The sequence below is a fragment of the Aedes aegypti genome, chromosome 2, assembly GCF_002204515.2.
Source record: "Aedes aegypti strain LVP_AGWG chromosome 2, AaegL5.0 Primary Assembly, whole genome shotgun sequence".
Lineage (NCBI taxonomy): Eukaryota > Metazoa > Arthropoda > Insecta > Diptera > Culicidae > Aedes > Aedes aegypti.
Genome location: NC_035108.1, coordinates 128317745 through 128345214, shown reverse-complemented (window position 1 = coordinate 128345214; position 27470 = coordinate 128317745). Strand labels below are relative to the sequence as shown.

At 36.9% G+C, this 27470-nt stretch overlaps 1 protein-coding gene across 1 annotated transcript in view; it reads left to right on the top strand.

The window, feature by feature from the left end:
• The first annotated feature begins 1456 nt into the window (after positions 1–1456).
• LOC5568735 (chaoptin) overlaps positions 1457–27470 on the top strand; it is a 77775-nt gene continuing 51761 nt past the window's right edge. The window contains exon 1 of the mRNA XM_021842324.1: positions 1457–2635. Within this exon, the coding sequence (XP_021698016.1) occupies positions 2331–2635 (305 nt within the window). The 5' untranslated portion in view covers positions 1457–2330. The remainder of the gene's footprint in view (positions 2636–27470) is intronic.

Below are 27470 nucleotides of genomic sequence, written 5' to 3'. Positions count from 1 at the left end.
TTTAGTTGTTATGAAATATTTCGCAAAGATACACTATTGAGCCACATGTCGATTCATGCCAAACGTCTCAGCTCTTCTTTTTCTCAGGTCAGCTATATGGCAAAAAAGGGAACCCTACGTCAGTTCCACCACACATCTTTAACGTAATGAAAATTGCATAAAATTTAATGTGACAGATTGTAACAAAATGATATTACAACTCTATACTTGTTATTTGGCGCAATATTCACGACTCGAGTGATGTATTGCAGAAGTGACGCTAAGTCCACTCTTCATGGTTAAATAATCTCATAGTTGGCTGCACAATGTTTCGTAAAAAAGTAAAGTAAAAATACACTAAGGTTTTTTTTTACACGGGGGATACGTAACGTGCAAAAAAAAATTCCGCGCAAAAAAACCGTTCTAAATCCGGGATTTGTGTAGAAATAAACCGTGTTAATTCTAGATTCCGTATAAATAAGAAAAAAGGCGTGGTAATTCCGAAATCCGTAAAAGTACCATGTAAATTCCGAAAGGCGTATAAAAAAAGCCGTGTTAAAAGAAAACGTGCAAAAAAATCGTGTAAAAAAGTCTCACAAGTCTCAAAAAATTCGGTAGCTTTTATTTTTCTATAAATTTGACGACCAATATATTTAATATCAAGGTTGAAAATTATTTACAACAAAAAAAAAAAACAATTCTGAGGAATGGTTTTCTGGCAAAAACCATTCTGGCGAATTGATTCTGGCAAATGTCATACAGTCATTTGTGATAGTGAAAAAAAGTACATTTAGCTATGACTGGGGGAGATAGGGAGCGATCGAGACAAAGATTTTTTATGAATACTAAATTAAAAAACACTCCATTGCTAGTAAAACAATAAACAAACAGAAGTCATTTCGTGATTGAAAATAGTTTCGAATCAATTGAAACTGATCTAGTAAACTTTGATAATGAGCGGAGAGAAAATAGCGAACAAAATCAGCATCGAGATAAGGAGGATATTGAGATATGGAGAGAGAGAACATGTATACAGACTGAAGGGACCGACGAAACCATCGTCAATAATATCGAGATGTGGAGAATCGACTGTATTTTTAAAATTTTTGTTGCTAAATTCATGAAAACTTTTTTAATTTATTTTTGCAGATTCTGCCTTATGATTTTCAAAGTAAGATCATAGAGACGTTTCAATTACATTTTTTTCACGTGTTAAGACGATCTTTTGATTTGCCATTTACATTTTGAGATTACAGATTTAAAATTCTAGTTTTACTACATCTTTTTCAAACTTTACCATACTTCAACTTCTAGATCAATCGTTAAGAGCTTTAAGATAAACATATTTGTTAGAAAATCTAGCCTATAAATATGCTCATAAGCCAAAAGAACATGAAAGTTTACTCAATCTCGACTCACCCTAGTCCACCCGGCAGCTTCTCGGGCTGGAACGAATAGACAAGGGACGACGGCATCTTCTGCACGTTGCTGCTCTCGAGGAACCCGATGTTTTTAAAAGGAACATATTCAAATGTTCTGCTCTCAGTAGATTTTTGACCGCGCTGTGATGCAGACATCGCTGGAAACCGAAGCCAAAGGCGTCTCTAGCAGCTGGTGAGACGTATCAACAATCGTAACATCGTTGATTATCACTGGTGAAGGCTGTAAAGTGTAGAGTGTTTTTAATTTTTCTGAATAGGATTTTTGATAATAATTACCGCTCGGTGAGGAGTGAGAAGTGTGCTTCTTTGCATCCATCTATCGGCGATAGTGTTTCTGGTGCTAATCGTTATTGTGTGTTGGAACAGTGATAGCGGCGGACGGCTACTTCTGAATCACTTCTACCCGTTTCTTAGCTGAGCCAGTGAGTTGACATCGGCATAGACGTATTCGAGGAGTCGTTTGGATGTTTGAAAGATTTCGGTTTTTTATGAAACAGGCAACGGCCAGGTACTGACCGCGAAGTTCGATTATTCGGCCGTGTTATCGCCGACCTCTCAATAGAGCTCAGTGTTAAATGATTGTGTGTTTATTTTGGCGCCAGCTGACGGACGTTTTCGAGTTTTGATTGGTCCGAGGTTAACATTAGTCTGGATGAATGAGTGATCGTTGGCAGTAAAGGGAATTACTCGGGATAGGGGAACTCCCCTTCCCCAAATAACTCCAGACGAAATCTATACGGAGAAGGAATCCAACATCAAGTGCACAAAACAAACAAGAAACGAAGTGAATGAAGTGCAACTAATCAGGAAAGCGTAGTACGAAGAATCTTATCACACAGAGTGTTAAAGTGTTGAAAAAAACAGTGTGAGTGATCTTTAGAAACACAGTTCTACAGGACCAGCAATACAATGGCAACGCTCCTCTACACGATCATTGGCATGACGGCCAGTGCGTCGTTGAACTGTGCAGTCCGGCGGGAGATATCGCCCTGTACCTGTTCGCCGCATGGCTTCTTCGCCAATACCATCGAGGTGAAGTGCGAACAGATGGAGTCCTTCCATCAGGTGGTGGATGCTCTGCAGGATCGCTTCACGCCCGATTACAACATCTGGCTGACGATATCGCACTCGCAGCTGCTGGACATGGCTACGCAATCATTCTACGAGATGAACATGAACATCAAGACGCTCAAGATGAACTTTGATAATTTGAGGTAGGTGGAATATTAGAAACCCGGGGCTGGTTGAACCGCCGGCTGATATGGGTGTTTCCTTTGGTTATCGCAAACGCTTCTGCTTCTGCTGTAGGTCGTCGTGTATGTAGTCCTATTCGTGCTGATAACTTCCAGCTGACGAGCGAGGCATTCCTTGTCGCCGTCTTCTCGACCATTGGACCATATAGTAAACAGTGTTGTTTTTGTGTGTGTCATTGCTTCGGTGCGAGGGAATATTTACCATTTCTCTGGAAAAGGCTCGTGTCGAGTTCGCTAGAAGTTTGAAAATTGGAATACCAGTTTACGTCAGTAGAATAATTTGATGAGTTCAATGGAATAACCATTTCAAACGACAGGATCTACAGTTTGAATTGAATAAAATAACGATTCATTACAAATATGATTTATTAGTTCTGATATTGTATCAGTGGATTGCAATTATAATGTGATGAGTTATAGCGCAACACAATTTTTAGTGGTAGAATATCACAAGAAATGATCTAAGTTTAACATCACACCAAAGTTTTGATAATTATTCCAGAAAACAATATTTTTTGGAACAGCTATAGTGAATGGCATTTATAATATGGCCAATTATACATTTTGTCCTCCGTCGTTGAAAAAACGTGCGACACAAATAGCATTTGGGGCCCAGATAGCCGTAGCGGTAAACGCGCAGCTATTCAGCATGACCATGCTGAGGGTCGTGGGTTCAAATCCCACTGGTCGAGGATCTTTTCGTAAAGGAAATTTTCTCGATTCCCAGGGCATAGAGTATCATCGTACCTGCCACACGATATACACATGCAAAAATGGTCAATCGGCAAAGAAAGCTCTCAGTTAATAACTGTGGAAGTGCTCATAAGAACACTTATCTGAGAAGCAGGCTTTGTCCCAGTTGGGACGTAACGCCAGAAGGAAGAAGAACAAATAGCATTTCAAAGAGCTCAAATCTAGAGATCCAAATAACCGTTTGCGCAGAAAGTTTGATGCAATGGTTACTTACTAGAGGTTACCAATCTATCAAGTTTTGAGCTAAGGCATCTTTGGTTCTCTAGATTCTTAAAAATTCTACAGCTCATCCTTTCTAGTAGAGTTTTACCGTCTTCGGTATAGTTGGCATATTTAGTCGAGAATGATTAATACCTCCTTCTTTTGATTGCTTATCGTTCATTCTAGTTTGCCACTATGTCACTGAAAACAATTCTGGTACATATCTGAAATGCAACATTTTTCGGGGAAATGGGTCATTCGGGGAACTGGCGTTCAGGCAAACGACATTCGGGGTAAAGTAGCACAATCCACTGCCGCTATTATTGAACTCACTACCACTGGATCAGCCACCATAGTCTCTATAAGATACGAGGCTGAATTAATGTATTAATTGGAAGGTATTCTTTTAATCGTCTGTACACACTTAAATTATTTTACCGTAATCCGTGAATTTCACCGTAATCTCGACAGCTGAACAGTTTGGTACAATAAAACACCGTAATTCTGTCGGAATTTAGCGGATTTCGGTGAAATTTTACCGAAAACTGTAAAAATTTACCGTACACCGTTAGTTTATTTCACCGAACTGTTCAGCTATTGAGATTACGATGAAATTCACGGATTCCTGTAAAATAATTTGAGTGTGTAAGATAACATTTGCTGCATTTACACACCAAAATCAAAGATAATTCAGAACACAGATTAGATTTTGTTGTGTACTACTGAGCACTTGCCAAAGCTTTAAGGAACATTAAAAAATCCGTCATCGCAATCATAGAAATTTTAGAAGCAGTTTTGCTGATCAAAACTAAAATTTATTCGCTGAAAATATGTTTACTGTGTTTCGATTGAAGAATAGAATGCAGTGCACACATTTTATTCATTTTTTTTTGTTTTTAAACGAAGAATCTGCTCTTGATTTTTTTTTTATAATTTATGACGGATCCTGCCCCCTCAATGCTTTGCGGTGCACAATCTTAGAACCGCTTTTTTAAGACAATCAATGTAATTAAAAATTTTCTTATCTATTGCGACAACGAGACTGGTTCTTTCAAGCTCTTCATTCGTGTGAGTAAATATGACAATGTTTGGAGGGCTTCCAGACTTAGACCTAAAAAGCACAATGGGGCCCAATAATATACAAAGCGGAGGTGTGCGAACAGCCAAGCTGCAGTCAACCCCAAATTTTCATCAAAATGATCCGAGTATGCCTAGGAGTGTGTGATCATTACTACGTCACGCAAAAAAAAAGTTACACATTTTATGTGACACAAAAACTATCAACCTTTTGAAGGTGTTGAAGAAACGATTCACTTAGTCTTATTGATGTGCATTTTTTTTTTAACCCAAGATCGGTCGCATGCGTGTACTGAGTACACGCACCCTGAAGAAAGTTCGCTTTTCATACACAGCTCGAGCGAGGTGGTGTCGGCAATGGTTGAATGCGCGACCGCTCTTGAGTTAAACTTTAGTGAAATATATTGTTAATTAAAGTACGATCAGAAACTATCTGATTCAGCTAATTTATTGGACTTATTGCCTGTATCAAACTGCAGAAGTTTTGTGTAAAGTATTTTAAGTGTGCACCTTGAAAATGGTTTTCTGCTAGACAAGCAAATAAACAACGGTTAGCACTGGTGGACAAAATGTGTTCAAATTGAATGAACAAACTGTTGGAGACCGCACCCCTCAGCTATAAAGCAATGAAAGATTATACAGCAGCTCATTACAAACCTGTTGAATTTACTCTGAATACGCATAACATTGGGAAGTAATAACATTTATAAATTGCTTACATTTTGAAGAAGAGCCGAACGAAGTTTTGATATGGGGGCGGACAAAATCGGGTTATCTATGTATACCTTTTTAGACTCAATGAACCTTCAGATTTGTAAAACTTTATCCTCTCTTTCCCATGTTGCTCCAGGTTTTTGTCGAATTAGCCGATAACTAGAATATGATTCCATACTTATCAGATCAATTTAGTAGTCACCTAATTATTTCAATAGTTAAACAAATGATAAACAATCATTTATTTTATTGGAAAGCCAAAACAATTAAACTGGATTCGATAATTTGGGCCCATTTTCAAACATTATTTGTTCAAGCACTTTTTACTAAAACCGCTTTTTTCGTAATGAAATTAGTGTGGGATTTTATTGAATTTTCTGTTTTAACCCTCTAATACCAAGTTTTTTTTATTTTCTATTCAAATACAGGTATGTTTCGTTTTTATCAACACGATCGGCAATTTTCAGTTGACAAAAACGGAATAATTCTCTTAGACAAAATATTTTACTAATTTGAAAAAAAAAAGTATTTTTGTCAGGATAATACACATTTTAATCATATAAATGCACAGTTTATGGTACAAATCTCCCAACTGGTGGGGAACGTGCCTTTGGAGCCGGCCTTCTGATTAGGAGCTTTGAGGAGCATTTAGATTGTTCATTCTTATAGGTTCGTAATAAAAGTTTCTGGTAGACTCCAATAAATCAATATTATTTTGTAGTAAATCATTATTAGTTTTAATTTTCTTGGTTAGAATGTCAATAAATGTAATATTGAATATTAAAACGATAATCACATAAATGTCTTTCGCATCATAAGGTGCGTCATATTTGTAAAAAAAACTACAAGGAAGAGGGTCAAGCTGTTTTTTTTTCAAGAAAGATTAAGAAACAACTTTTTATTCCATTGTTCATCCTCATCCTTCTGCTTCTTCTTATTTATGGCATGACATCCCAACTGTGAAAGAGCTTTTTTTCTCAGCTTAGTGTTAAACACTTCCACAGTTATCAGGTGAGAGCTTTGTTGTCAAGGTACTTTTTTGCATGTTTGGCCACACTTGATTGGCGATTAAATGTGGGGTAGTTTTGTAACTGAAATGAATATCCACGGTTTTCTGTGCTGTGAATTGCCAAAATATTATCAGTAAAATTATTGTGGTGATCTTCCTTCTAAAGTTATTACCATAAACTTCGACACTGGCAATCAACTAACCTAAAGTTCTAGTTTTTTGTTAAGTCAAAATAATATTTAACGCGAGTGGTCCCGTCAAACTTCGTTTTGCCATCAAGTAGGCTGCTGAAAAATGACATGCAATCCCCCATACAAAACGTCATATTAGTTTTCAGTTGTTTTTCCAGTTGTTCCAGAGAATTGTCCAAATCTTTTCCTTCACTCAAACACGTTGGAACAATGCAACAGTGAAATAATCATGTAAGTCTATTAGCCCGTTCTTAAATCGATACATACAAACACCATTCCATTTTTATTTATATATAAGTTCATCAAAAACACAAAAGTGTACAAACTCTAGAACAAACATCACCAAATTAAAACTTTTCGGTTAGAAACTCTTTTGTAAAATTTTATGAACAAGCTGTTGGTATAAGAATCCTAAACTACTTAAACTTTTAGTCTCCATATTGGGAAGATCTGTCTGTATGTCTGCTCAAAGATCAAGATCCCAGCAAATTTGGGATAACAATGTGCGTGACGTGGGAACGTCCAGTGTCAACAGTTTCTCAAATTGCCAGCCATTTACCCTCTGCCCAAAGACAAATTAAAGATCCCCATGTCCCTTGCAGTTGCTCAAAATTGTATGGCTCATAAGGTAATCTAGAATGCCATTCAAAGTGTACTGCGATCTGTCAAGCTTGGGTACCTTTTGCACTACCGAGGGACCAAATGCAGTACTAGAAGTGGTACCCAATTTGAGTCCGAGTGTGACGGACCTGCTCTGCCTCGATGCAAACTTATTGTATGGAGATTCCAAAATTTTCTATAGATTGCTTAGTTTTGCTGGACCTCTACTAATGTCCAAAATATGACGGGGTCAAAAATAAAATAAACTCGATCATGTCTCTTGCTGTTACCCAGACAGTTTTGAGTTCATTCTCAAGTGTACCCTTTATAAAAAAAAGAACTGAACATATATGAGATCGTCCATCAATCACGTAAGGGGTTACAGGGGGAGGGGGTTTGAGATATTTTACGTGCCATACAAGTTTTTTTTCTATTTTCATACAAAAAATCATACCAACGGAAACGGAACGGAAAACCGTTAAAATTATCTTAAGTTATTAATGAACAGCCTCTATGTCTATCAAATGTACATAGAAAATTCTTTGATGCAATGTTATATTCGAAAAAGTAGAGGTCTCTGTAACTCTCTTAAGTAATGATGGGTCCATTTTGTCCAACATACCATACTAAGTTTGAAAACTTCAATCAAATAGTGGATAGGAAGAAGTCAAACTTTATTGAAGCGTATATGACTTGACACCTACCATGTATCGTAAGTGATCAACACTAAGGCTAAGTAGCCCGTCATTCGTTTTGGCAACAATGATGACCTTTCAGCTTGCATTTCAAAGTGATAAAACACAGTCTTGATAGTTTATATTGACTTGAAAAAGTATCTCTGTACGCACTAAGATGCATAAAGTATGCTGATACTTTTTCAGCTGTGTCAGTGCAAAACCAACTGATTTTCTTTGATTCGAAATCGTGAGATGAGTTAGCAACAATCATCAACGATGCGTACAAATTTCAATGACGGCCTACAAAAGCTGTTTTAAATTTGTTTCGATTTCAAACATAATTATAACACAATTTGTTATAAAAATGAAAACAATTGCTTATAATAAATTATGTTATAATTCAGTTATGGAATATAACAAAATGAATTACATTTATTTGAAACATAATGAGTAACATTTTTGTTTAAATTATAACATATTTTGTTTCAATTTTATTTAGTGTAGAGTAAATTGTGTTATAATTTTTGATATTTTAACTACTAACCAGCCAAAATTATAACATATTTTGTTACAAAAACGCGTTGACTAAGTAACAAAATCTGTTACAACTCTGTTGTAATCCACTGGCTGGGTCAAAATGACCAAATGGGTGGGGTAGAATGCCATTTAGTATGGAGAACTAGGAATAAGCAACCATGTTTCTCCATGAGTTTGCTCTGTGGTATGGAAACGCTTATTCGTTAATAAATTCATCGGAAAACCTTAATATTTAGACGAAAAAGTGAAAAATGTTAATTTGACCGGGAATTCAAGGAAAAATCTATGAGTTTATGTTAATCAACTCATTACGCGTGGTAAAGATGGACCAATTATGGGTGAAATTATGAAAAAAATCCACGTGCTCGGCTTGGATTTGAACCCAGGACTCTTGTATGCTAGACGAGCGCTTTACCAACTAAGCTACCGAACCACTTGGTGACCCAATAACTTCTGCGTTCATGAGTCCTCTCATGGCGTAGGGGTAACGCGCCTTAACTAGAGATCAGGGAGTCGTGAGTTCGATTCTCACTGAGAAGACGTGTAACTTTTTCGCAAAACTTCACATCAATTTGTCCATTTAATCCAATTGCAAACTATATGTAATGTTTAGCTTTTCGGTAGTTGTTAACGATTCTATGACATTTCCCGGAAAACCATTTCCCGGAATGCCGTTTCCCGGAAAACCATTTCCCGGAATGCCGTTTCCCGGAAAACCATTTCCCGGAATGCCGTTTCCCGGAATGACCCATTTCCCGGAAACCCATTTCCCGGAAACCCATTTCCCGGAAACCCATTTCCCGGAATGCACCAATAATAAACTTTCGCGGATTTTGTTTTGCGATAGAACTGCCAGAACTGAAGGGCTTACAAGAACCCTACACGAAGCGAACTGGACTATCAAAATTCATACCTTTTTTTCTTATGAAAGATGAAAGCGCCCAAGGTCTTTGACTCGATTTTTTGTTCTCAAATCTTGTTTGACAAGGCAAATGTGTGAATTTCAATCCGATTTCTCATGGCGACTTTTCATAAAGGGTTTGTCTGTATTCCATTTGCCTGAGTGTCATATTTGTAAAGATCAACGCGGACCACAGATAATTGTCGCGGATTCCAATCCCGCCTATCGAGAATCTTTTCGGGTTGGCAAATTCTTCCATTTTCGAGGGTATAGAATTTCTTCGTCAATTGGCGAAAAATATTATCAGTTGATTACTGTGGGAGAACTAATATGCACATGGAATCGATAAGCAGACATTGTCCCAGTTAGAACGTCATGTCAGAAAAAAAAGAAGAAGATGATATTAATTAAAAACCCACATAACAGGATAAAGTTTATGCTAATATCTCATTCCAAAGGTGGAGAAGGAGTTGTGGGAAGCATCACAAACCTTACTAAATTGACAAGGGGGGGTTTGGTCAAATATGTCTAGTTTTAGCGTGAAATAATTTGTGTATAAATCAATGACTCAAAAGAATAACCTTAGTTTGAAAGAAGGGAAAATTTATGATGTTCAATATTAGCAGCCTTCTTGCCAAACATTTTTCTGTCGGTATATTTCGGAAGAACGACAATTGTTCAAAAGAAGGGTGATTATTTATGCAAATGGCAGTAGCTATAATTGGAATTCATATTGATGTATTTGTTATCAGTCTGAACATTGCCATTTGTTTTCATGACACAACTTAAAAGAACAGCCTATGTATGAAAGAAGGGTTCCGAGTCATTTGGCCGAATGCCGTTTGGCCGAACGCCATTTGGACGAAAGGGTCATTTGGCCGAATGCCGTTTGACCGAAATTGAAAACAATAATGAACTACAGTTAGCATACATTTGTAATGAATTTCAAAGAACAGTTTATTCCGAAAGAAGCATAAATCATCATTGATATACAGCTCTTTAGTGTTAGTTCAAGCAATAGTCAATGTAAGCAATTTTTCTCTTTTCTGCTAGCAGTAATAGCTGCCAGCATAGGTTTTCGCATTGCGTTTGTAGTCAGCTTTTGACTGTTACTAAAACGGTTTACGACTTATTCGTCTTTCTGTAGCATCGATTTGCTTCAATCCTTCTGATAGTACTTAGTAAACTAAATAATTTCTTGCAACCACAAGTTTAGCTTCTTTTTTTCCCAACGGAGAAACAGTTAGCCTCTTTAACGTAAGTGTTCAGCGAGTCGTTCGGTATAATTTTTATTAGGACTATAAACTTATCATAAGCCTTAGTTCTATTAACTATGAAAATTATTAAAATATGAAAGAACAGCCTATGATCAAAAGAAGCAAAAATCTCTTATGAAAATTTAAGCTAGTGTAATGCAAACAATTATTATATCAGTATAACTATAAATGATTTAAAGAAGGGAAAATTCCCATTTAAAATATAAGCTAAATTATCGCCAATAGTAATGAAACCAGTACAAGTTGAAAGAAAAGCCTATGTTTAAAAGAAGGGAAAAATTCTTATGAAACTATCAAAAACTATGCAAACCCGAGCACACCGTTGATAGCCCAGAGACGAACCAACCATAAACTGAATGAACGGATAGTTTTATGTATTCTCTTGGAGCTCATATATAGCGATCCACCATATCATATAAATTGATAAGTTGACTGGTAGATCAGGGCAACACTTATAAATCCTACACATAAGCTTTGAAAATATTAAATGTTTTTTTTTTGTTCTTTGTTCGGCCAAACGGCATTCGACCAAACGACCCATTCGGCCAAATGGCCAGACAGCGAAAGAAGGACAATTGTTCAATGAAAATATAAAAAGTATGAACAATAATAACTCTACCAGAACAACACGAAAATAGATCGGCCGAAAAGTTCTTCGCAGACTGTACATAGTACCATAGTAGAGGTTTAAAATGCCATGAGATTATTCAATCTTATAGTAAATCTACAGTTGTAAGGGATTTGAGATCTAGAAAATTTTGTCTATATGATATATACATAGACTAAACTAAGATTGCACCGGATTGTTTGGAAAACAAAAATCCTACCCATAAAAATGCTCGATCTAATAAAACATCTAGCCCAAACCTTAACCTCCCTTACTAACTGAAAAAAAAGTTGAATAGATTTCATTGACGGTCATTATTTTAGTGATACTTGAATATCTTTCCGGGAAATGGGGTATTCCGGGAAATGGGTCATTACGGGAAATGGGGTATCCGGGAAATGATTTCCGGTAAATGTCTTTCCGGGAAATGTCTTTCCGGGAAATGGTATAGAACCGTTGTTAACACTTTTCTATTTGATCCATTTCATATGTGCTTTTTTTGTTTCACTCAATTTCTGCAATGTTTTCGTCATATTTTAATGAAAACTATATGCTTCATTATATCACGTTGCAGTATATCATTCCAACATTTTGTGGATCCGTGGTATAGTCGAAAAATTAGGTACTTTTTTTTCAAGCGTAGCGCTTTGAATTGTATGGTGAGACAGTTATGCTTTTCATAGAGTTTAAGAACAAAATTTACTTATTGCACGTGTTTTCTGAAACTTTGCATAAAATAATTAAAAAATAGTGGCAAAAAAATAAATCTATGAAAAGAAGCATGACAGTACAGCTCTCTTTTTTACTGGAGATGCCCATTTGGAAGCGGCGCTCCAGTCGTCGGCCCTATGCGACGATATCAAATTATTGCAATTATCAGGAAACATATACCCACAAACATGTATAGTATTGTGATGAACGTGGGGAAAGCGTTTATAAAGCTTCGTGACAAAGATGCGGCGAGAAAGTGTTCGCGATAAAACATGCAACGACACTACAAGTAATCATAATTTGTAATTGTTTCGTCTTCGTCGTGTAAAGACGACGAAGACGATGATAAAGTGATTACCTTTTTCCTTCCAGCTGCACATTTACTCTATGTTCTTACTCGTGAACGACCGCGTAGTAATTAATTAGAATTGCAGTAATGATGGAGTGAAACGTGTAGAAGTCAAATTTATTCTACGTTTGTATCAAGTAAATAGGATATCTGATGGCTTCGATAGCTAGCGATATCGGCATGGATGTAGCCAGGATCTCCAAAAAGTAGGAGGGAGCAACCTCAAAAGTTCATTCATGAAGTTCACGCAAAAATATCATTATACACAGACTATGCACCCATTTTACATGAAACGATAAACCTCCCTACTTTTTTCCACTATATTAAAAGTGATGTCAAAAACACGTCTTGGTACAAAGTGTAGACTGAATAACGGGTCAATTTAAGGTGAAGTAGGCCGTCATTGATCGTTGATGATCGTTGAAATTGCGAGCCGCAATGTAAACAAGGCTTCTAAAACCAATGACGGGCTACTTAGCCTTAGGGTTAAGATAAATCGAAGCCACAGCCAAGTTTTTTTTTTCATAAGCACAAATCTAGAAAACCAGAAACTTGCTGTTTTAGCAGTTAAAAAAAAAATTTAGCAGTTAACAAAATATATTTGATTGATATTAATATTTTAAATTTTGTACAATTAGTTAAAAAACCTTCACCTAATTAACAAACGTACACCCAAACCAAAAATGTTTGAAATATTTGTAGAAGAACAGTTTTAAAATGGAAAAGGAGTTGCAGTTTTCATAGACGAGCAATGCCCCCCTATGTCACATTTCCCTTAAATGGAAAAGCAATAACCTCACCCTTCGTTGGCTACGTACATGGATAACAGTCTTATTGTGAATCACGGGTCGAAGTATACGAAATTCATAGGTAAATTTATTATTTTCTAAAATTATCATCAGTTTCTCACAAGGGGTGCGATTGAGAAAATTGATTGGACAGTAAAATTCCGACATTAAGATTACCGTGCTGCATCAATACCCGGACGCTTAAGCTGAGACACATATTCAATCTCCGTTTTAAACCATTTTTCATCGAATAAGATGTGAGTTCATTATTTATACACATAGTTTTATACTAGAACTTGATAAGAAAAGCAAATTTTATGTTGAAAATTATGATTATTACATGAAAATCATTAAAACAATCGAGTTTGTCTTGTCCTTAAATCCGGACACCAGAAGCGTTACCTGTCTTTAAATCCGGACACTTGTGAATCAAAATCCGGACAGCATTTCTTCAGTATTGAGTATTGCAACAATATCAATAAAAATTGCATCTGCATTTAATAGTATGTCACAATTATAAACACTACATGCCGGCCTTCGATCTATGATGTTCATGATAATGGAATGATTGTAAATTTGTGGTTCAATCACTCCAACTGTATCCAAACATAAACGGCTGGGCGCTTGAAGCTAGAACCGTAGAAATATTTGAATGAGACTGTTTTTCTGTGTAGAAATCGGCATTCTAATCACTGATAACACTTAACTGATAATTTTTGCAAGTTTTCTTTTAGATTTGCCCTCCAAATATTCACTATTAGATGTAAAACACTGCGCTCTTGAATTATGTCCGGATTTAAAACCAACTGTCGAAAATTCCAGACAGTCTGTTTTGCACCGCAATATTCCTATTTATACGAATTTCACGATCGTACAGTTTCCGAATGCATATAGAAACATTCATTTCACTGGTAAACTCGAAATACTTTGTGAGTAATGCAATTTAAATGCATAAACTTAACACATAAACACAACTGAATGTTAAGGCACGTTCATCGCCACTTTCACCGAAAATGATTCACGCTGCAGAAAAACCCATTGCAACAGGAGCGACTTTTTTGTTTTGATTGTCATTAATGTTTAGGCAATGGGGTTTGTTCACAAATTTCATAACGCTAAAAATGGCCATTTTCGACACCCACCCACCCCCTCGTAACGCTTTTTGTATGAATATTTTACAAATTTTGTATGAGCTGTAACAACACGAGGACACCCACCCACCCCCTTCAGCGTTATGAAATTTGTGAATGGGCCCATGGTAACTAGATAACGAATGATTGTAAAATGATCAGCAAAATTGAAAATGAATGTTGTGTATGAAATTTACCACATATATATTTAATTTAATATTTTATTAACATATTAGTGGTCCCGGCAAACTTCGTCTCGCCATCAAGTAGGCTGTTGAAAACCGCTATGAATCGTCCCATACAAAATGACAGTTCCGTTCAGTACCGTTTCTTCCTACTTTCCCGGTGAACAACCTGGAACTTTTATACACACAAACACGTCGGAACCCTTGACGAACAAAATGGAGAAAGAATAATTAAAATCCGTTGCCCCGTTCGTGAGCCATTTCGTGACATACAAACATCATTCCATTTTTATTTATATAGATTCTATCAGAGTGTCCGGATATTGGTACCGTCCGGATTTTGATTCACCACGGTAGACGTCATTTCTGTTAGCTCTCAAAACCATTAAGTTCACAACGATGGGACCGCATGGTCTTTTACACATTGAATGCTTCAGCTTGAGACATCTCAGGTTCGATATGAAACAAATAGTAAGCAATGGTTGTACGTTCCCGAGGAATTCCAGTCAATTGAGCATGTGGAAAAACCATACTACAGTTTAACTGATTTACATAGAACGTTTGCCTTCCCAGCATCGGTGAAATATAAACTCGGTTTTCACCCGACCAAGTTGCCGCTTTACAGGGCTTCAATCAATATTTTCGTAATATGTTCATCCTTTATCAACAATTTGCAGCTGAATAAACATTCCTTTTACGATGGTTTGTTTATTTCCGACGAAGATGTTACTCGCAGCGAATAGGTACCGGCAATCTTCCGATGACACGACGACGGTGTGTCGTTTGCGCAGTTCCCCGGCAAGCGGTTCATCGTTTGGGATCGCACCGGTAGATTGTTTGGGAATCAATTCTCGGGGCCATCAAAACGGAGATGGGAAAAACTTTGACGGGGTAGGGCAAAGCGGTTCAAAATGCACTCAATTAAAAAAATATGGGGCTTCTTGCTAGTAAATTTTGGGGGTGACCCATTTCGCATAAGGACGTTTCGCATACGGACGATTGGCATAATGGACGTTTCGCATTGGGGGGGCCAGATAGCCGTAGCGGTAAACGCGCAGCTATTCAGCAAGAGCAAGCTGAGGGTCGTGGGTTCGAATCCCACCGGTCGAGGATCTTTTCGGGTTGGAAATTTGCTCGACTTCCCAGGGCATAGAGTATCTTCGTACCTGCCACACGATATACACATGCAAAAATGGTCAATTGGCATGGAAGTGCTCATTACTAATCTGAGTTAATAACTATGGAAGTACTCACACTAAGCTGAGAAGCAGGCTCTGTCACAGTGGGGACGTAACGCCAGAAAAAATGAGACGTTTCGCATAAAACAGTTCCATACAAGAACAGGTAGCATTTTAAAGAAGGCATACATTTCGCATTATGCCAAATGTCGATTATGCCAAACGTCCGTATGCGAAATGTCCCACTCCCGTAAATTTCCACAAGTCAGTTTGAAGCAAATTAACTTGCTGCCCAATGCATTGAAAAGGGAAATAGGCAGCTATGAAAGTATATTTACCAAGCTGTGTTTCAACAGAAGCACCTAAAGTTTAAAAAACTTTGATTTCAAATGACGAAAAAAATGATGTTTGATACGCCTATGAATGATGATTGCAACTCCCCCACATGGTCATCCATCACGTCCATTACGAGACACAAGAAAGTTTGGATCTCTTGAGTTTGGATCCAGGTTTCAAATAAGTTTCAGTAATAACTGCTATATGTATGGTAGCTGTTAGATGCTGCGATTGAGCTTAATTTGCCGTTTTGAACCATCGTCCCCTACTCTTTTTTATTCGAACCTACCTAACTGCTCTAGTGGAGTATAGTGAAGCGCCATGCGCTTATTTGATGTTGTTCATGCATGGCTGCCAGTCGATGATAAGCGTTGAATTGGCAATTAATTAAATTTTGACGTTATTTATAAAACAGCGGTGGTTGAACACAGCGCACAAACAGCTATCGAAGGCGCCATAAGAGGCGCGGTCTATGTCCTCGTCGGTGAAAATAAATGCTATAGCTACTGGAAATGGACTGAGCGATTTGACGACGCGACGCCGGCCGGCTGCTAGTGATATGGATTGCAGAGTTCGGTTGATCAATCGTTACAACATGGCCGGCGTGAAAATTTGTTTAAGCTTGTTCATGAGACAAAGTTTTGATTTTCTGTTGATAAGTGGATACAGGTTATATATTGGTTACATTTTATTTCAATGCCCTTAATGTGATTTTTGAAAGTTATTTTTTTATAGCAATAGTTTTTCCGGCGAACTTTGTCATGCCATTAAGTAGGCTGTTGTAAAACGTCATGTAATCGCCATCAGTTTCTCACAAGGGGTGCGATTGAGAAAATTGATTGGACAGTAAAATTCCGACATTAAGATTACCGTGCTGCATCAATACCCGGACGCTTAAGCTGAGACACATATTCAATCTCCGTTTTAAACCATTTTTCATCGAATAAGATGTGAGTTCATTATTTATACACATAGTTTTATACTAGAACTTGATAAGAAAAGCAAATTTTATGTTGAAAATTATGATTATTACATGAAAATCATTAAAACAATCGAGTTTGTCTTGTCCTTAAATCCGGACACCAGAAGCGTTACCTGTCTTTAAATCCGGACACTTGTGAATCAAAATCCGGACAGCATTTCTTCAGTATTGAGTATTGCAACAATATCAATAAAAATTGCATCTGCATTTAATAGTATGTCACAATTATAAACACTACATGCCGGCCTTCGATCTATGATGTTCATGATAATGGAATGATTGTAAATTTGTGGTTCAATCACTCCAACTGTATCCAAACATAAACGGCTGGGCGCTTGAAGCTAGAACCGTAGAAATATTTGAATGAGACTGTTTTTCTGTGTAGAAATCGGCATTCTAATCACTGATAACACTTAACTGATAATTTTTGCAAGTTTTCTTTTAGATTTGCCCTCCAAATATTCACTATTAGATGTAAAACACTGCGCTCTTGAATTATGTCCGGATTTAAAACCAACTGTCGAAAATTCCAGACAGTCTGTTTTGCACCGCAATATTCCTATTTATACGAATTTCACGATCGTACAGTTTCCGAATGCATATAGAAACATTCATTTCACTGGTAAACTCGAAATACTTTGTGAGTAATGCAATTTAAATGCATAAACTTAACACATAAACACAACTGAATGTTAAGGCACGTTCATCGCCACTTTCACCGAAAATGATTCACGCTGCAGAAAAACCCATTGCAACAGGAGCGACTTTTTTGTTTTGATTGTCATTAATGTTTAGGCAATGGGGTTTGTTCACAAATTTCATAACGCTAAAAATGGCCATTTTCGACACCCACCCACCCCCTCGTAACGCTTTTTGTATGAATATTTTACAAATTTTGTATGAGCTGTAACAACACGAGGACACCCACCCACCCCCTTCAGCGTTATGAAATTTGTGAATGGGCCCATGGTAACTAGATAACGAATGATTGTAAAATGATCAGCAAAATTGAAAATGAATGTTGTGTATGAAATTTACCACATATATATTTAATTTAATATTTTATTAACATATTAGTGGTCCCGGCAAACTTCGTCTCGCCATCAAGTAGGCTGTTGAAAACCGCTATGAATCGTCCCATACAAAATGACAGTTCCGTTCAGTACCGTTTCTTCCTACTTTCCCGGTGAACAACCTGGAACTTTTATACACACAAACACGTCGGAACCCTTGACGAACAAAATGGAGAAAGAATAATTAAAATCCGTTGCCCCGTTCGTGAGCCATTTCGTGACATACAAACATCATTCCATTTTTATTTATATAGATTCTATCAGAGTGTCCGGATATTGGTACCGTCCGGATTTTGATTCACCACGGTAGACGTCATTTCTGTTAGCTCTCAAAACCATTAAGTTCACAACGATGGGACCGCATGGTCTTTTACACATTGAATGCTTCAGCTTGAGACATCTCAGGTTCGATATGAAACAAATAGTAAGCAATGGTTGTACGTTCCCGAGGAATTCCAGTCAATTGAGCATGTGGAAAAACCATACTACAGTTTAACTGATTTACATAGAACGTTTGCCTTCCCAGCATCGGTGAAATATAAACTCGGTTTTCACCCGACCAAGTTGCCGCTTTACAGGGCTTCAATCAATATTTTCGTAATATGTTCATCCTTTATCAACAATTTGCAGCTGAATAAACATTCCTTTTACGATGGTTTGTTTATTTCCGACGAAGATGTTACTCGCAGCGAATAGGTACCGGCAATCTTCCGATGACACGACGACGGTGTGTCGTTTGCGCAGTTCCCCGGCAAGCGGTTCATCGTTTGGGATCGCACCGGTAGATTGTTTGGGAATCAATTCTCGGGGCCATCAAAACGGAGATGGGAAAAACTTTGACGGGGTAGGGCAAAGCGGTTCAAAATGCACTCAATTAAAAAAATATGGGGCTTCTTGCTAGTAAATTTTGGGGGTGACCCATTTCGCATAAGGACGTTTCGCATACGGACGATTGGCATAATGGACGTTTCGCATTGGGGGGGCCAGATAGCCGTAGCGGTAAACGCGCAGCTATTCAGCAAGAGCAAGCTGAGGGTCGTGGGTTCGAATCCCACCGGTCGAGGATCTTTTCGGGTTGGAAATTTGCTCGACTTCCCAGGGCATAGAGTATCTTCGTACCTGCCACACGATATACACATGCAAAAATGGTCAATTGGCATGGAAGTGCTCATTACTAATCTGAGTTAATAACTATGGAAGTACTCACACTAAGCTGAGAAGCAGGCTCTGTCACAGTGGGGACGTAACGCCAGAAAAAATGAGACGTTTCGCATAAAACAGTTCCATACAAGAACAGGTAGCATTTTAAAGAAGGCATACATTTCGCATTATGCCAAATGTCGATTATGCCAAACGTCCGTATGCGAAATGTCCCACTCCCGTAAATTTCCACAAGTCAGTTTGAAGCAAATTAACTTGCTGCCCAATGCATTGAAAAGGGAAATAGGCAGCTATGAAAGTATATTTACCAAGCTGTGTTTCAACAGAAGCACCTAAAGTTTAAAAAACTTTGATTTCAAATGACGAAAAAAATGATGTTTGATACGCCTATGAATGATGATTGCAACTCCCCCACATGGTCATCCATCACGTCCATTACGAGACACAAGAAAGTTTGGATCTCTTGAGTTTGGATCCAGGTTTCAAATAAGTTTCAGTAATAACTGCTATATGTATGGTAGCTGTTAGATGCTGCGATTGAGCTTAATTTGCCGTTTTGAACCATCGTCCCCTACTCTTTTTTATTCGAACCTACCTAACTGCTCTAGTGGAGTATAGTGAAGCGCCATGCGCTTATTTGATGTTGTTCATGCATGGCTGCCAGTCGATGATAAGCGTTGAATTGGCAATTAATTAAATTTTGACGTTATTTATAAAACAGCGGTGGTTGAACACAGCGCACAAACAGCTATCGAAGGCGCCATAAGAGGCGCGGTCTATGTCCTCGTCGGTGAAAATAAATGCTATAGCTACTGGAAATGGACTGAGCGATTTGACGACGCGACGCCGGCCGGCTGCTAGTGATATGGATTGCAGAGTTCGGTTGATCAATCGTTACAACATGGCCGGCGTGAAAATTTGTTTAAGCTTGTTCATGAGACAAAGTTTTGATTTTCTGTTGATAAGTGGATACAGGTTATATATTGGTTACATTTTATTTCAATGCCCTTAATGTGATTTTTGAAAGTTATTTTTTTATAGCAATAGTTTTTCCGGCGAACTTTGTCATGCCATTAAGTAGGCTGTTGTAAAACGTCATGTAATCGCCATAAAAAATACACATTAGTCTTCTCCCGTTTTCCCGATTATTCCGGAGACTTTCCCAAACTTTCTCACCGCATTATCACGTCGCATCCCTTATTGAGTGCATCTGTGAAAAACTTTCAATCCATTCATCCGTTCTCAAGCCATTTTGTGACATACAAACACCATCCCATTAACATTTTTGCAATCTAATACAGATGACACGCAGGCTCCGTCATTTGGCGGAGAGGCTTGTGTCATCCGCAAACAAAGATTTTTTAAATCCTTGGGGCAACTTAGGTAAATCATAAGTCTTTCAGACTATTCAGGTTCTGATAATAAACCTCAAGGGTACGATTGGACAAATAACTTTGATTCATTCTAACAATGTATGTTGGAAAATTAAAGTTTTTTTTTTAATGTTAAGGTCGAACCTTCATGTCAAATTACTGTCCAATGATTTTTCTATGTCTAGTATTTTTTTCCCGTAACGCGGGTAGATCACCTTTTCGAGGTGCGTTACGAGGTAAGATCTACCATATTGTACTCTTGTTGTATCTGTTCTTGCTAATACTGATATGTTATGATCGGAAGAGTATAAGAGCACGGTGTGCCAGAAACCCTTATTAACGCAAAAAAATGTCCAAGGATTTGGCACCTACCATTTGAAAAAAATAGTATTCAAGCACTTTCTCCGTGAACTTTAAAATATTTTAACAAGGGAATCGAAAGTTATCGTGATTTGAAGGTTTTGAGCTGTTTTGGAAGGGATTTTTAGATACTCCACAATTTTCCCCACTAGCCAAGTAATTCAAATTATATGATATTTAAGCATCTCTGAAAATTTGAAATAATTTCTTTGAGAAAATCAAAAGTTACAATGATTTGTATATTTACCATTATTTCTATGAAGTTTAAATAAGAGCTTATTTATAAAGCTTTGCTATCTCTCTCTCTGTTCGGATGCGCCACTGCGACCAGTATTTAGATCTATTGTGACATTACCCGTATCCTTAGTGTATAGTGCATGTCGCATTACTCCATTTCCATTGATAGGTAATGAAGTATCGATTTCTGTACAGTTCTTGTTTTGATTCCTCAGATATTGATACAAATCGACTATGATAAAAAGGTCCCGCTATTTACACCCTTCATAGAAATTTACATCTCAGCGAAGGCGCGCCCCTTAGCAAACATAATCGATTAAATTTCTGAGAAACCAAGAACATGCAACGGAACTCTAGTTCCATCCTTGTTTCGCTTTTAGTTTAGTTCCAGAAAAATACTAGAAAAATGGGGCTTTATGCTAGCAGCAAAACCGAATCAAGCTAGAAAATTTGTTTAGTAATCAGAATTCACGTGAGTCCTTGAATTACCAGTACTTACAGTCCTTGTTGAGTTAATACTCATGATTGTTATCCTGGCTTCAAGTGTAGTCTCGGGACTGACCAACTCCGAGTCTTTAACCATCTGCTAGGTAAAATAGATTAATTTTCAGAAACTGTTACCAGTAACAAGGACTGTGTACCGCGAATCCTTGAATTACCAGAACATATTACCCTAGCCCGACAAACAAGATGAGACTAGGGTTCAAATGGTAGATCTTACCCCGTAACGCACCACGAAAAGGTGATCTACCCGCGTTACGGGTAAAGCTTTGCTATATTAAAGTTTTGCTATATAACAGTACATCATTTACAAATAAAAATGTTTATAAGACTGACACTCGGTATTCAAAATATATAGTAGTCACGCATCTTCGCAGTTAGTTTAATAAAACTTTATCAAAAGACGACATAACTGGAGTACTTTGTAGTTTTGAAGCTGTCTTTAAGATTTTTTTTTAATCGTCTCAAAAAATATTCGCAACACGCATTCTATCATTGCGAAACAAATTAACTTTACAGATTTGTATTGAACTTGTACCTTTCATTCAAGGAAGACACTGCTTCGTTCGTTTTGAACATTTTGTTTCATTTACGGCGTTTTGCTGGGCAGTGATTTATTATGGACCAAAAAAGCGTATTGGTGAACATGAATAATTTGAAAGTGGTTCCTTACTGCTCAGTCGAGGATGGATTATCAACTAATGAGATCGCTTTATGCTACTGTTCTGAATGGGCTAAACATGATTGTTCATAATTTATTTGGACAACGAAAGGGGATACGTTTATATATTGGTTCAAATAATAATTCGTAGTCGGTTATTGTCGAAATGAACCTTGTTTCATATTTTCAAATATTTAAATGGAAAATCGTCTACTTCCTCTTCTGAGGTCACATGATGGTCCTACGATTTTCTGGTTGGATTTGGCCTCATGTCATTACCCGAAAGAGGTTCTGCAGTGGTACAAGGCTAAGGAAATTAATTTCGTGCCGGAATCCATCTACGATTGACTTGGTTTTAAACGACTCTAGTCATTTGTAGCCCTGTTACATTTCAAATATCCCAAGAAGCGATTCTCAATCCTATCAGCTCCACTTTCAATTATTTACGAGCCGACTGGAATATATATATGAAACGTATGTTGACTCTAATCTCGATGTTAACATTTCTTTAGAAACTAAACTTGATATTGACAATGCTCTTGAAACTTTAACAAATTCCATTATTGAAGCCCGGAGCATTGCAATTCCAAAATGTGAAGTAAAATTTGAATCCGTGATTATAGACGATGATCTTAAACTCTTGATCCATCTTAAAAACGTGAGGAGAAAGCAATTTCAACGCACTCGCGATCCAGCTATGAAAATTATATGGCAGGATTTGCAGAAAGAAATCAAGAAACGTTTTGCAGATTTGAGAAACAAAAATTTTGAAAATACAATTTCTCAATTGGACCCTGGCTCTTAGCCCTTTTGGAAATTATCTAAAATCTTGAAAAAACCTCAGAAGCCAATACCAGCATTGAAAGAGGAAAACAAATTATTACTAACTAATTGCGAAATAGCTTAAAACCTTGCTATGCAGTTTGAAAGTGCGCACAATTTTAATTTAGGACTTACTAGTCCAATTGAAAATCAAGTTACTCAGGAGTTCGAAAATATTCTCAATCAAGAGAACGTTTTCGAAAATGCCTGGGAGACTGATTTGGAAGAAGTGAGAACTATTATTAAAAAATTCAAAAATATGAAAGCTCCTGATGATGATGGAATTTTCTACATCCTCATCAAGAAACTTCCAGAAAGTAGCTTATCATTTTTAGTTGATATATTTAACAAATGTTTTCAATTAGCATATTTTCCTGACAAATGGAAAAATGCTAAGGTTGTTCCAATTTTAAAACCAGACAAAAATCCTGCAGAAGCTTCTAGCTATCGTCCAATCAGTTTGCTTTCCTCCATCAGTAAACTTTTTGAAAAGGTTATTTTGAACAGAATGATGGCCCACATCAACGAAAATTCAATTTTTGCCAATGAACGGTTCGGATTCCGCCATGGACATTCGACCACTCATCAACTTTTACGTGTAATAAATTTGATCCGTTGATTCCAACTAGAGTGTCCATTTCCCGGCCATTTTGCTCGTCCCGGGATTCGGGAAAAAAAATCTATGCTAGTCCCGTGAAATCCCGGGATCCCGGGATTTATCAGTTTTTCAATATTCGGAAGATATGGAAGTAAAAATTTACCAATACATTTTTTTAATGAAAGAAACAGATAATGTAACTTTTTCAAATAATATGTTAATTATAGCGAATAACATTTCAGATAAGACATTCTTATTCTGATGAATTAACCTAACAAAAATCAAAATTTAGCTTGACTAATTAAGGGTTTGCTATGGATTTTTCCAAATTCTTTATAACACTCATGTATGAAAGTTTGATAAAAACTTAAGTCATAATTTTAAAGCAATTTGCTTCAAACATTTGAAAAGTCATAAAAAGTTTAGAGCAAAAGAAACGATTAAAGATCATTGATGGTATGGTAGATCATGCTAAAAGTTAATTACTGAAAATTGTTGACTGCAGTTTACTACCGTGAATCGCAAGTCATCTGCATTTTGGTCAAAATTGAGTTGATATCAGTTTTCATTATATCTTCTAATTTTCTTTCAGCTGCACTATCGAGAAATTGCTTTTTGTTCAGTAAAATTGGGAAAAAACACCAAGTAGAATTGTACCATAATGAAAAGTAAACGCATGTCGGTGCAGATGATGAATCGTTATTTGGTCATCTTAATATTTTTCTTGGAAAGGTAACGGGGGAAAAGCAAATTATGAAAGTTTCATTGAGATCGATACATGTTCCAAACTCTTGATTTTTTGAATATTTGTATGGAAAACGAGATTGAAAACTTCTCAGACAATTTACTCAATGCCTACTTTTTACAGATGGTACTGACTTTGCGGCGATTTGCGGCAATTTAGGTGTACTTTTAAATTTGTTATCCCAGCGTCGGCTTATAAAAACGGCTAATGTTGAAAAACTTTGCAATAAAACAAATAAAAATATGTGCTTCTTACTTGGTAAATTGATCTTTTCATGCAAATAATGGCTCGTTTGTTCTCTTTTTTATTTTGTTTCTCTACTTTATCAAATAAGGTTGATAGTGAGGAAAAATGTCGTTGTTTTTCATTGAAATTTAGTGGTTTTTATCAAATTATACGTACATTTCGGGAAACCCGGGATTCCAGGGATGTCAGATATAAAATCCCGGGAAACGGGAAATCCCGAAATTTGTCAAATCCCGGGATTTTTTGTCCCGGGATGTCCCGGGATGTCCCGGGATGGACACTCTAATTCCAACAAATCTGAAGGCTATTCTACTGGTCTTGCTCTTCTAGACATAGAAAAAGCATTCGACAGAGTTTGGCATGAAGGTTTGATCGTAAAATTGAAAAACTTTAATTTTCCAACATACATTGTTAGAATAATTCAATGTTATCTGTCAAATCGTACACTGCGGGTTAATCATCTGAACTTCAGATCTGAAAGACTTCCTGTGAGAGCTGGTGTTCCCCAAGGCAGCATTTTGGGACCAATTTTATACAATATTTTCACATCTGACTTACCTGAGTTACCTCAGGGATGTCAAAAATCCTTGTTTGCGGATGACACAGGCCTCTCCGCCAGAGGACGAAGCCTGCGTGTCATCTGTAGTCGATTGCAAAAAGTTTGGATATTTTTTCTTCATACTTGCAAAATGGAAGATTTCTCCTAATGCTTCCAAAACTCAACTAATAATATTCCCACATAAACCAAAAGCTCTTTATTTGAAACCTTCAAGTAGACATGTTGTCACGATGAGAGGGGTTCCAATAAATTGGTCAGATGAAGTTAAGTATCTAGGGCTCATGCTAGATAAGAATTTAACTTTCAAAAATCACATTGAGGGCATTCAAGCCAAATGTAATAAATATGTAAAATGTTTCTATCCCCTTATTAATAGAAAATCAAAACTTTCAGGCTGCCATGTTGTATGCTGTACCAATATGGACTAGCTGTTGTAATACCAGGAAAAAAGCTCTGCAGAGAATTCAAAATAAAATTTTGAAAATGATTCTGAAGCTTCCTCCCTGGTATAGTACCAATGAGTTACATACAATATCCAATGTTGAAACATTGGAACAAATGTCATAACAATAAATAATAAAATAATTAATAATTTCAGGCAAAAATCGTTACAATCTTCTATTGCCACGATTAATGCGTTATATGTTTAGGTTAAATTAGGTTAAGTATATTCAAAGCGTTTTTTTCTCTTATAAGGAGGTGAAATCAACTCACCTGTAAAAAATCTGAACTGCTACGGCAAATGAAATGTAATATGTTGTTAACAAAATGTTAATAAAATCTTAAATTTGTTTTACCAAATTAGGATGATAGTGTTGTCTAATAACACAGAACACCTAGATATAAGAAATGAATGCCATGTTTGGAATGATACTAATAAAGAAATTAAAAAAAAATTGTGCCGGAGCATCTCAACCCCCCGAACGCACCGGAACTGCGGCCAATTAAATATTAATGGGCCATCAAAAAGCAGGCACTTCGAAAGCACACTAAGGAAGTGAAATCGGAGGAAGATATGAAGAAAAAAAAGAACGCAAAAATGTTGGTCAAAGTGGTGTACAGGACCTTGTGGGTATTGTGAAGAGAAAAGTTCGATTTGATATGGAATTGTAATTGAATAAAACAAGCATGGGAAAATATCCATAAGAAGTATTATTTTACTCCCTGAAAGTTTGAAGATGATTGGTTGGACGTGCGAATTTAGCCAAATTTTTGTGTGTGTCGCAATTTGATTCCGCACACCCTTTACTGTACAACATAACTTTCAAGAAGTTAACTAACATGTTTACTGATGGAGCTGATTGGACGATAGGTACAAGCTTCTGCAGGATTTTTGCCCGGTTTCAAAATTGGTTCAACCCTGACATTTTTCCATTTGTCAGGAAACTATCCCGCTGAACACTGGATCATAAGTTAACATGTTTTGTAAGCACCTACTCTACTAAATGGCTCTAAATTGTGTCCAATGATCTCATAACTCCGTTCTTCTAATAACATGTCTTATGTCTTAGCCTTTAAAAAGTTAGGTGACACTTGATCTCCTCTTAAATATATGTAATGAAGTAAATGCTATTGTGTTCCGAAAAATGAAGTGTATGTAATTTTGGTTTGATATCGTTTAATGCGCTATTCAGAAATATGAGCTTAAGATCTGAACATATGAACCTTAGAGACGCCATGCCTAAAAAGAGATCAAAAAAGAGACTGAACAGGAACCATAAAAAGACTAAAAATCTATCGGGGTGTATTTTAGAAGTTTTTTGGGGGTTAGCCCTCGTGACATGGCGTCATCATCAGAAGGATACTTTGGTATTAACTTAATGTTTTCTTGAGATATGACTCCATAGATTTCTCTAGCAGTTCATCGATTTCTTCACAAACTCCTCAAAGAATTTTTCGAGATTTCATAAACTAGGATTCAATCTAAAATATAACCACAGAAATTACTCCAAGCATTTCTTCAGAGGTTCGTTCATGAACTCCTAAATAGATTCTTCGAGAAATTTGTCAAGAAAGTGTCTTACTTGAAATTCACCCAGTGATCCTTACATAGATTCCCAATAATTTTCCTCTAGATTTTTTTAGGATTTTTCAAAAAGTTAGCCAGTAATTTCTGCCAGTAAGTATGCCACAGATTTCTTCAGGGATTTCTTTGATGTTCCTCTAATTTTTGTTCTGAACTAAATTTCAACTAAAAATTACACTAAAGATACATTCAGGAATTACTCCAGAGATTTGTTCCAAGTTTCCTTTTGGA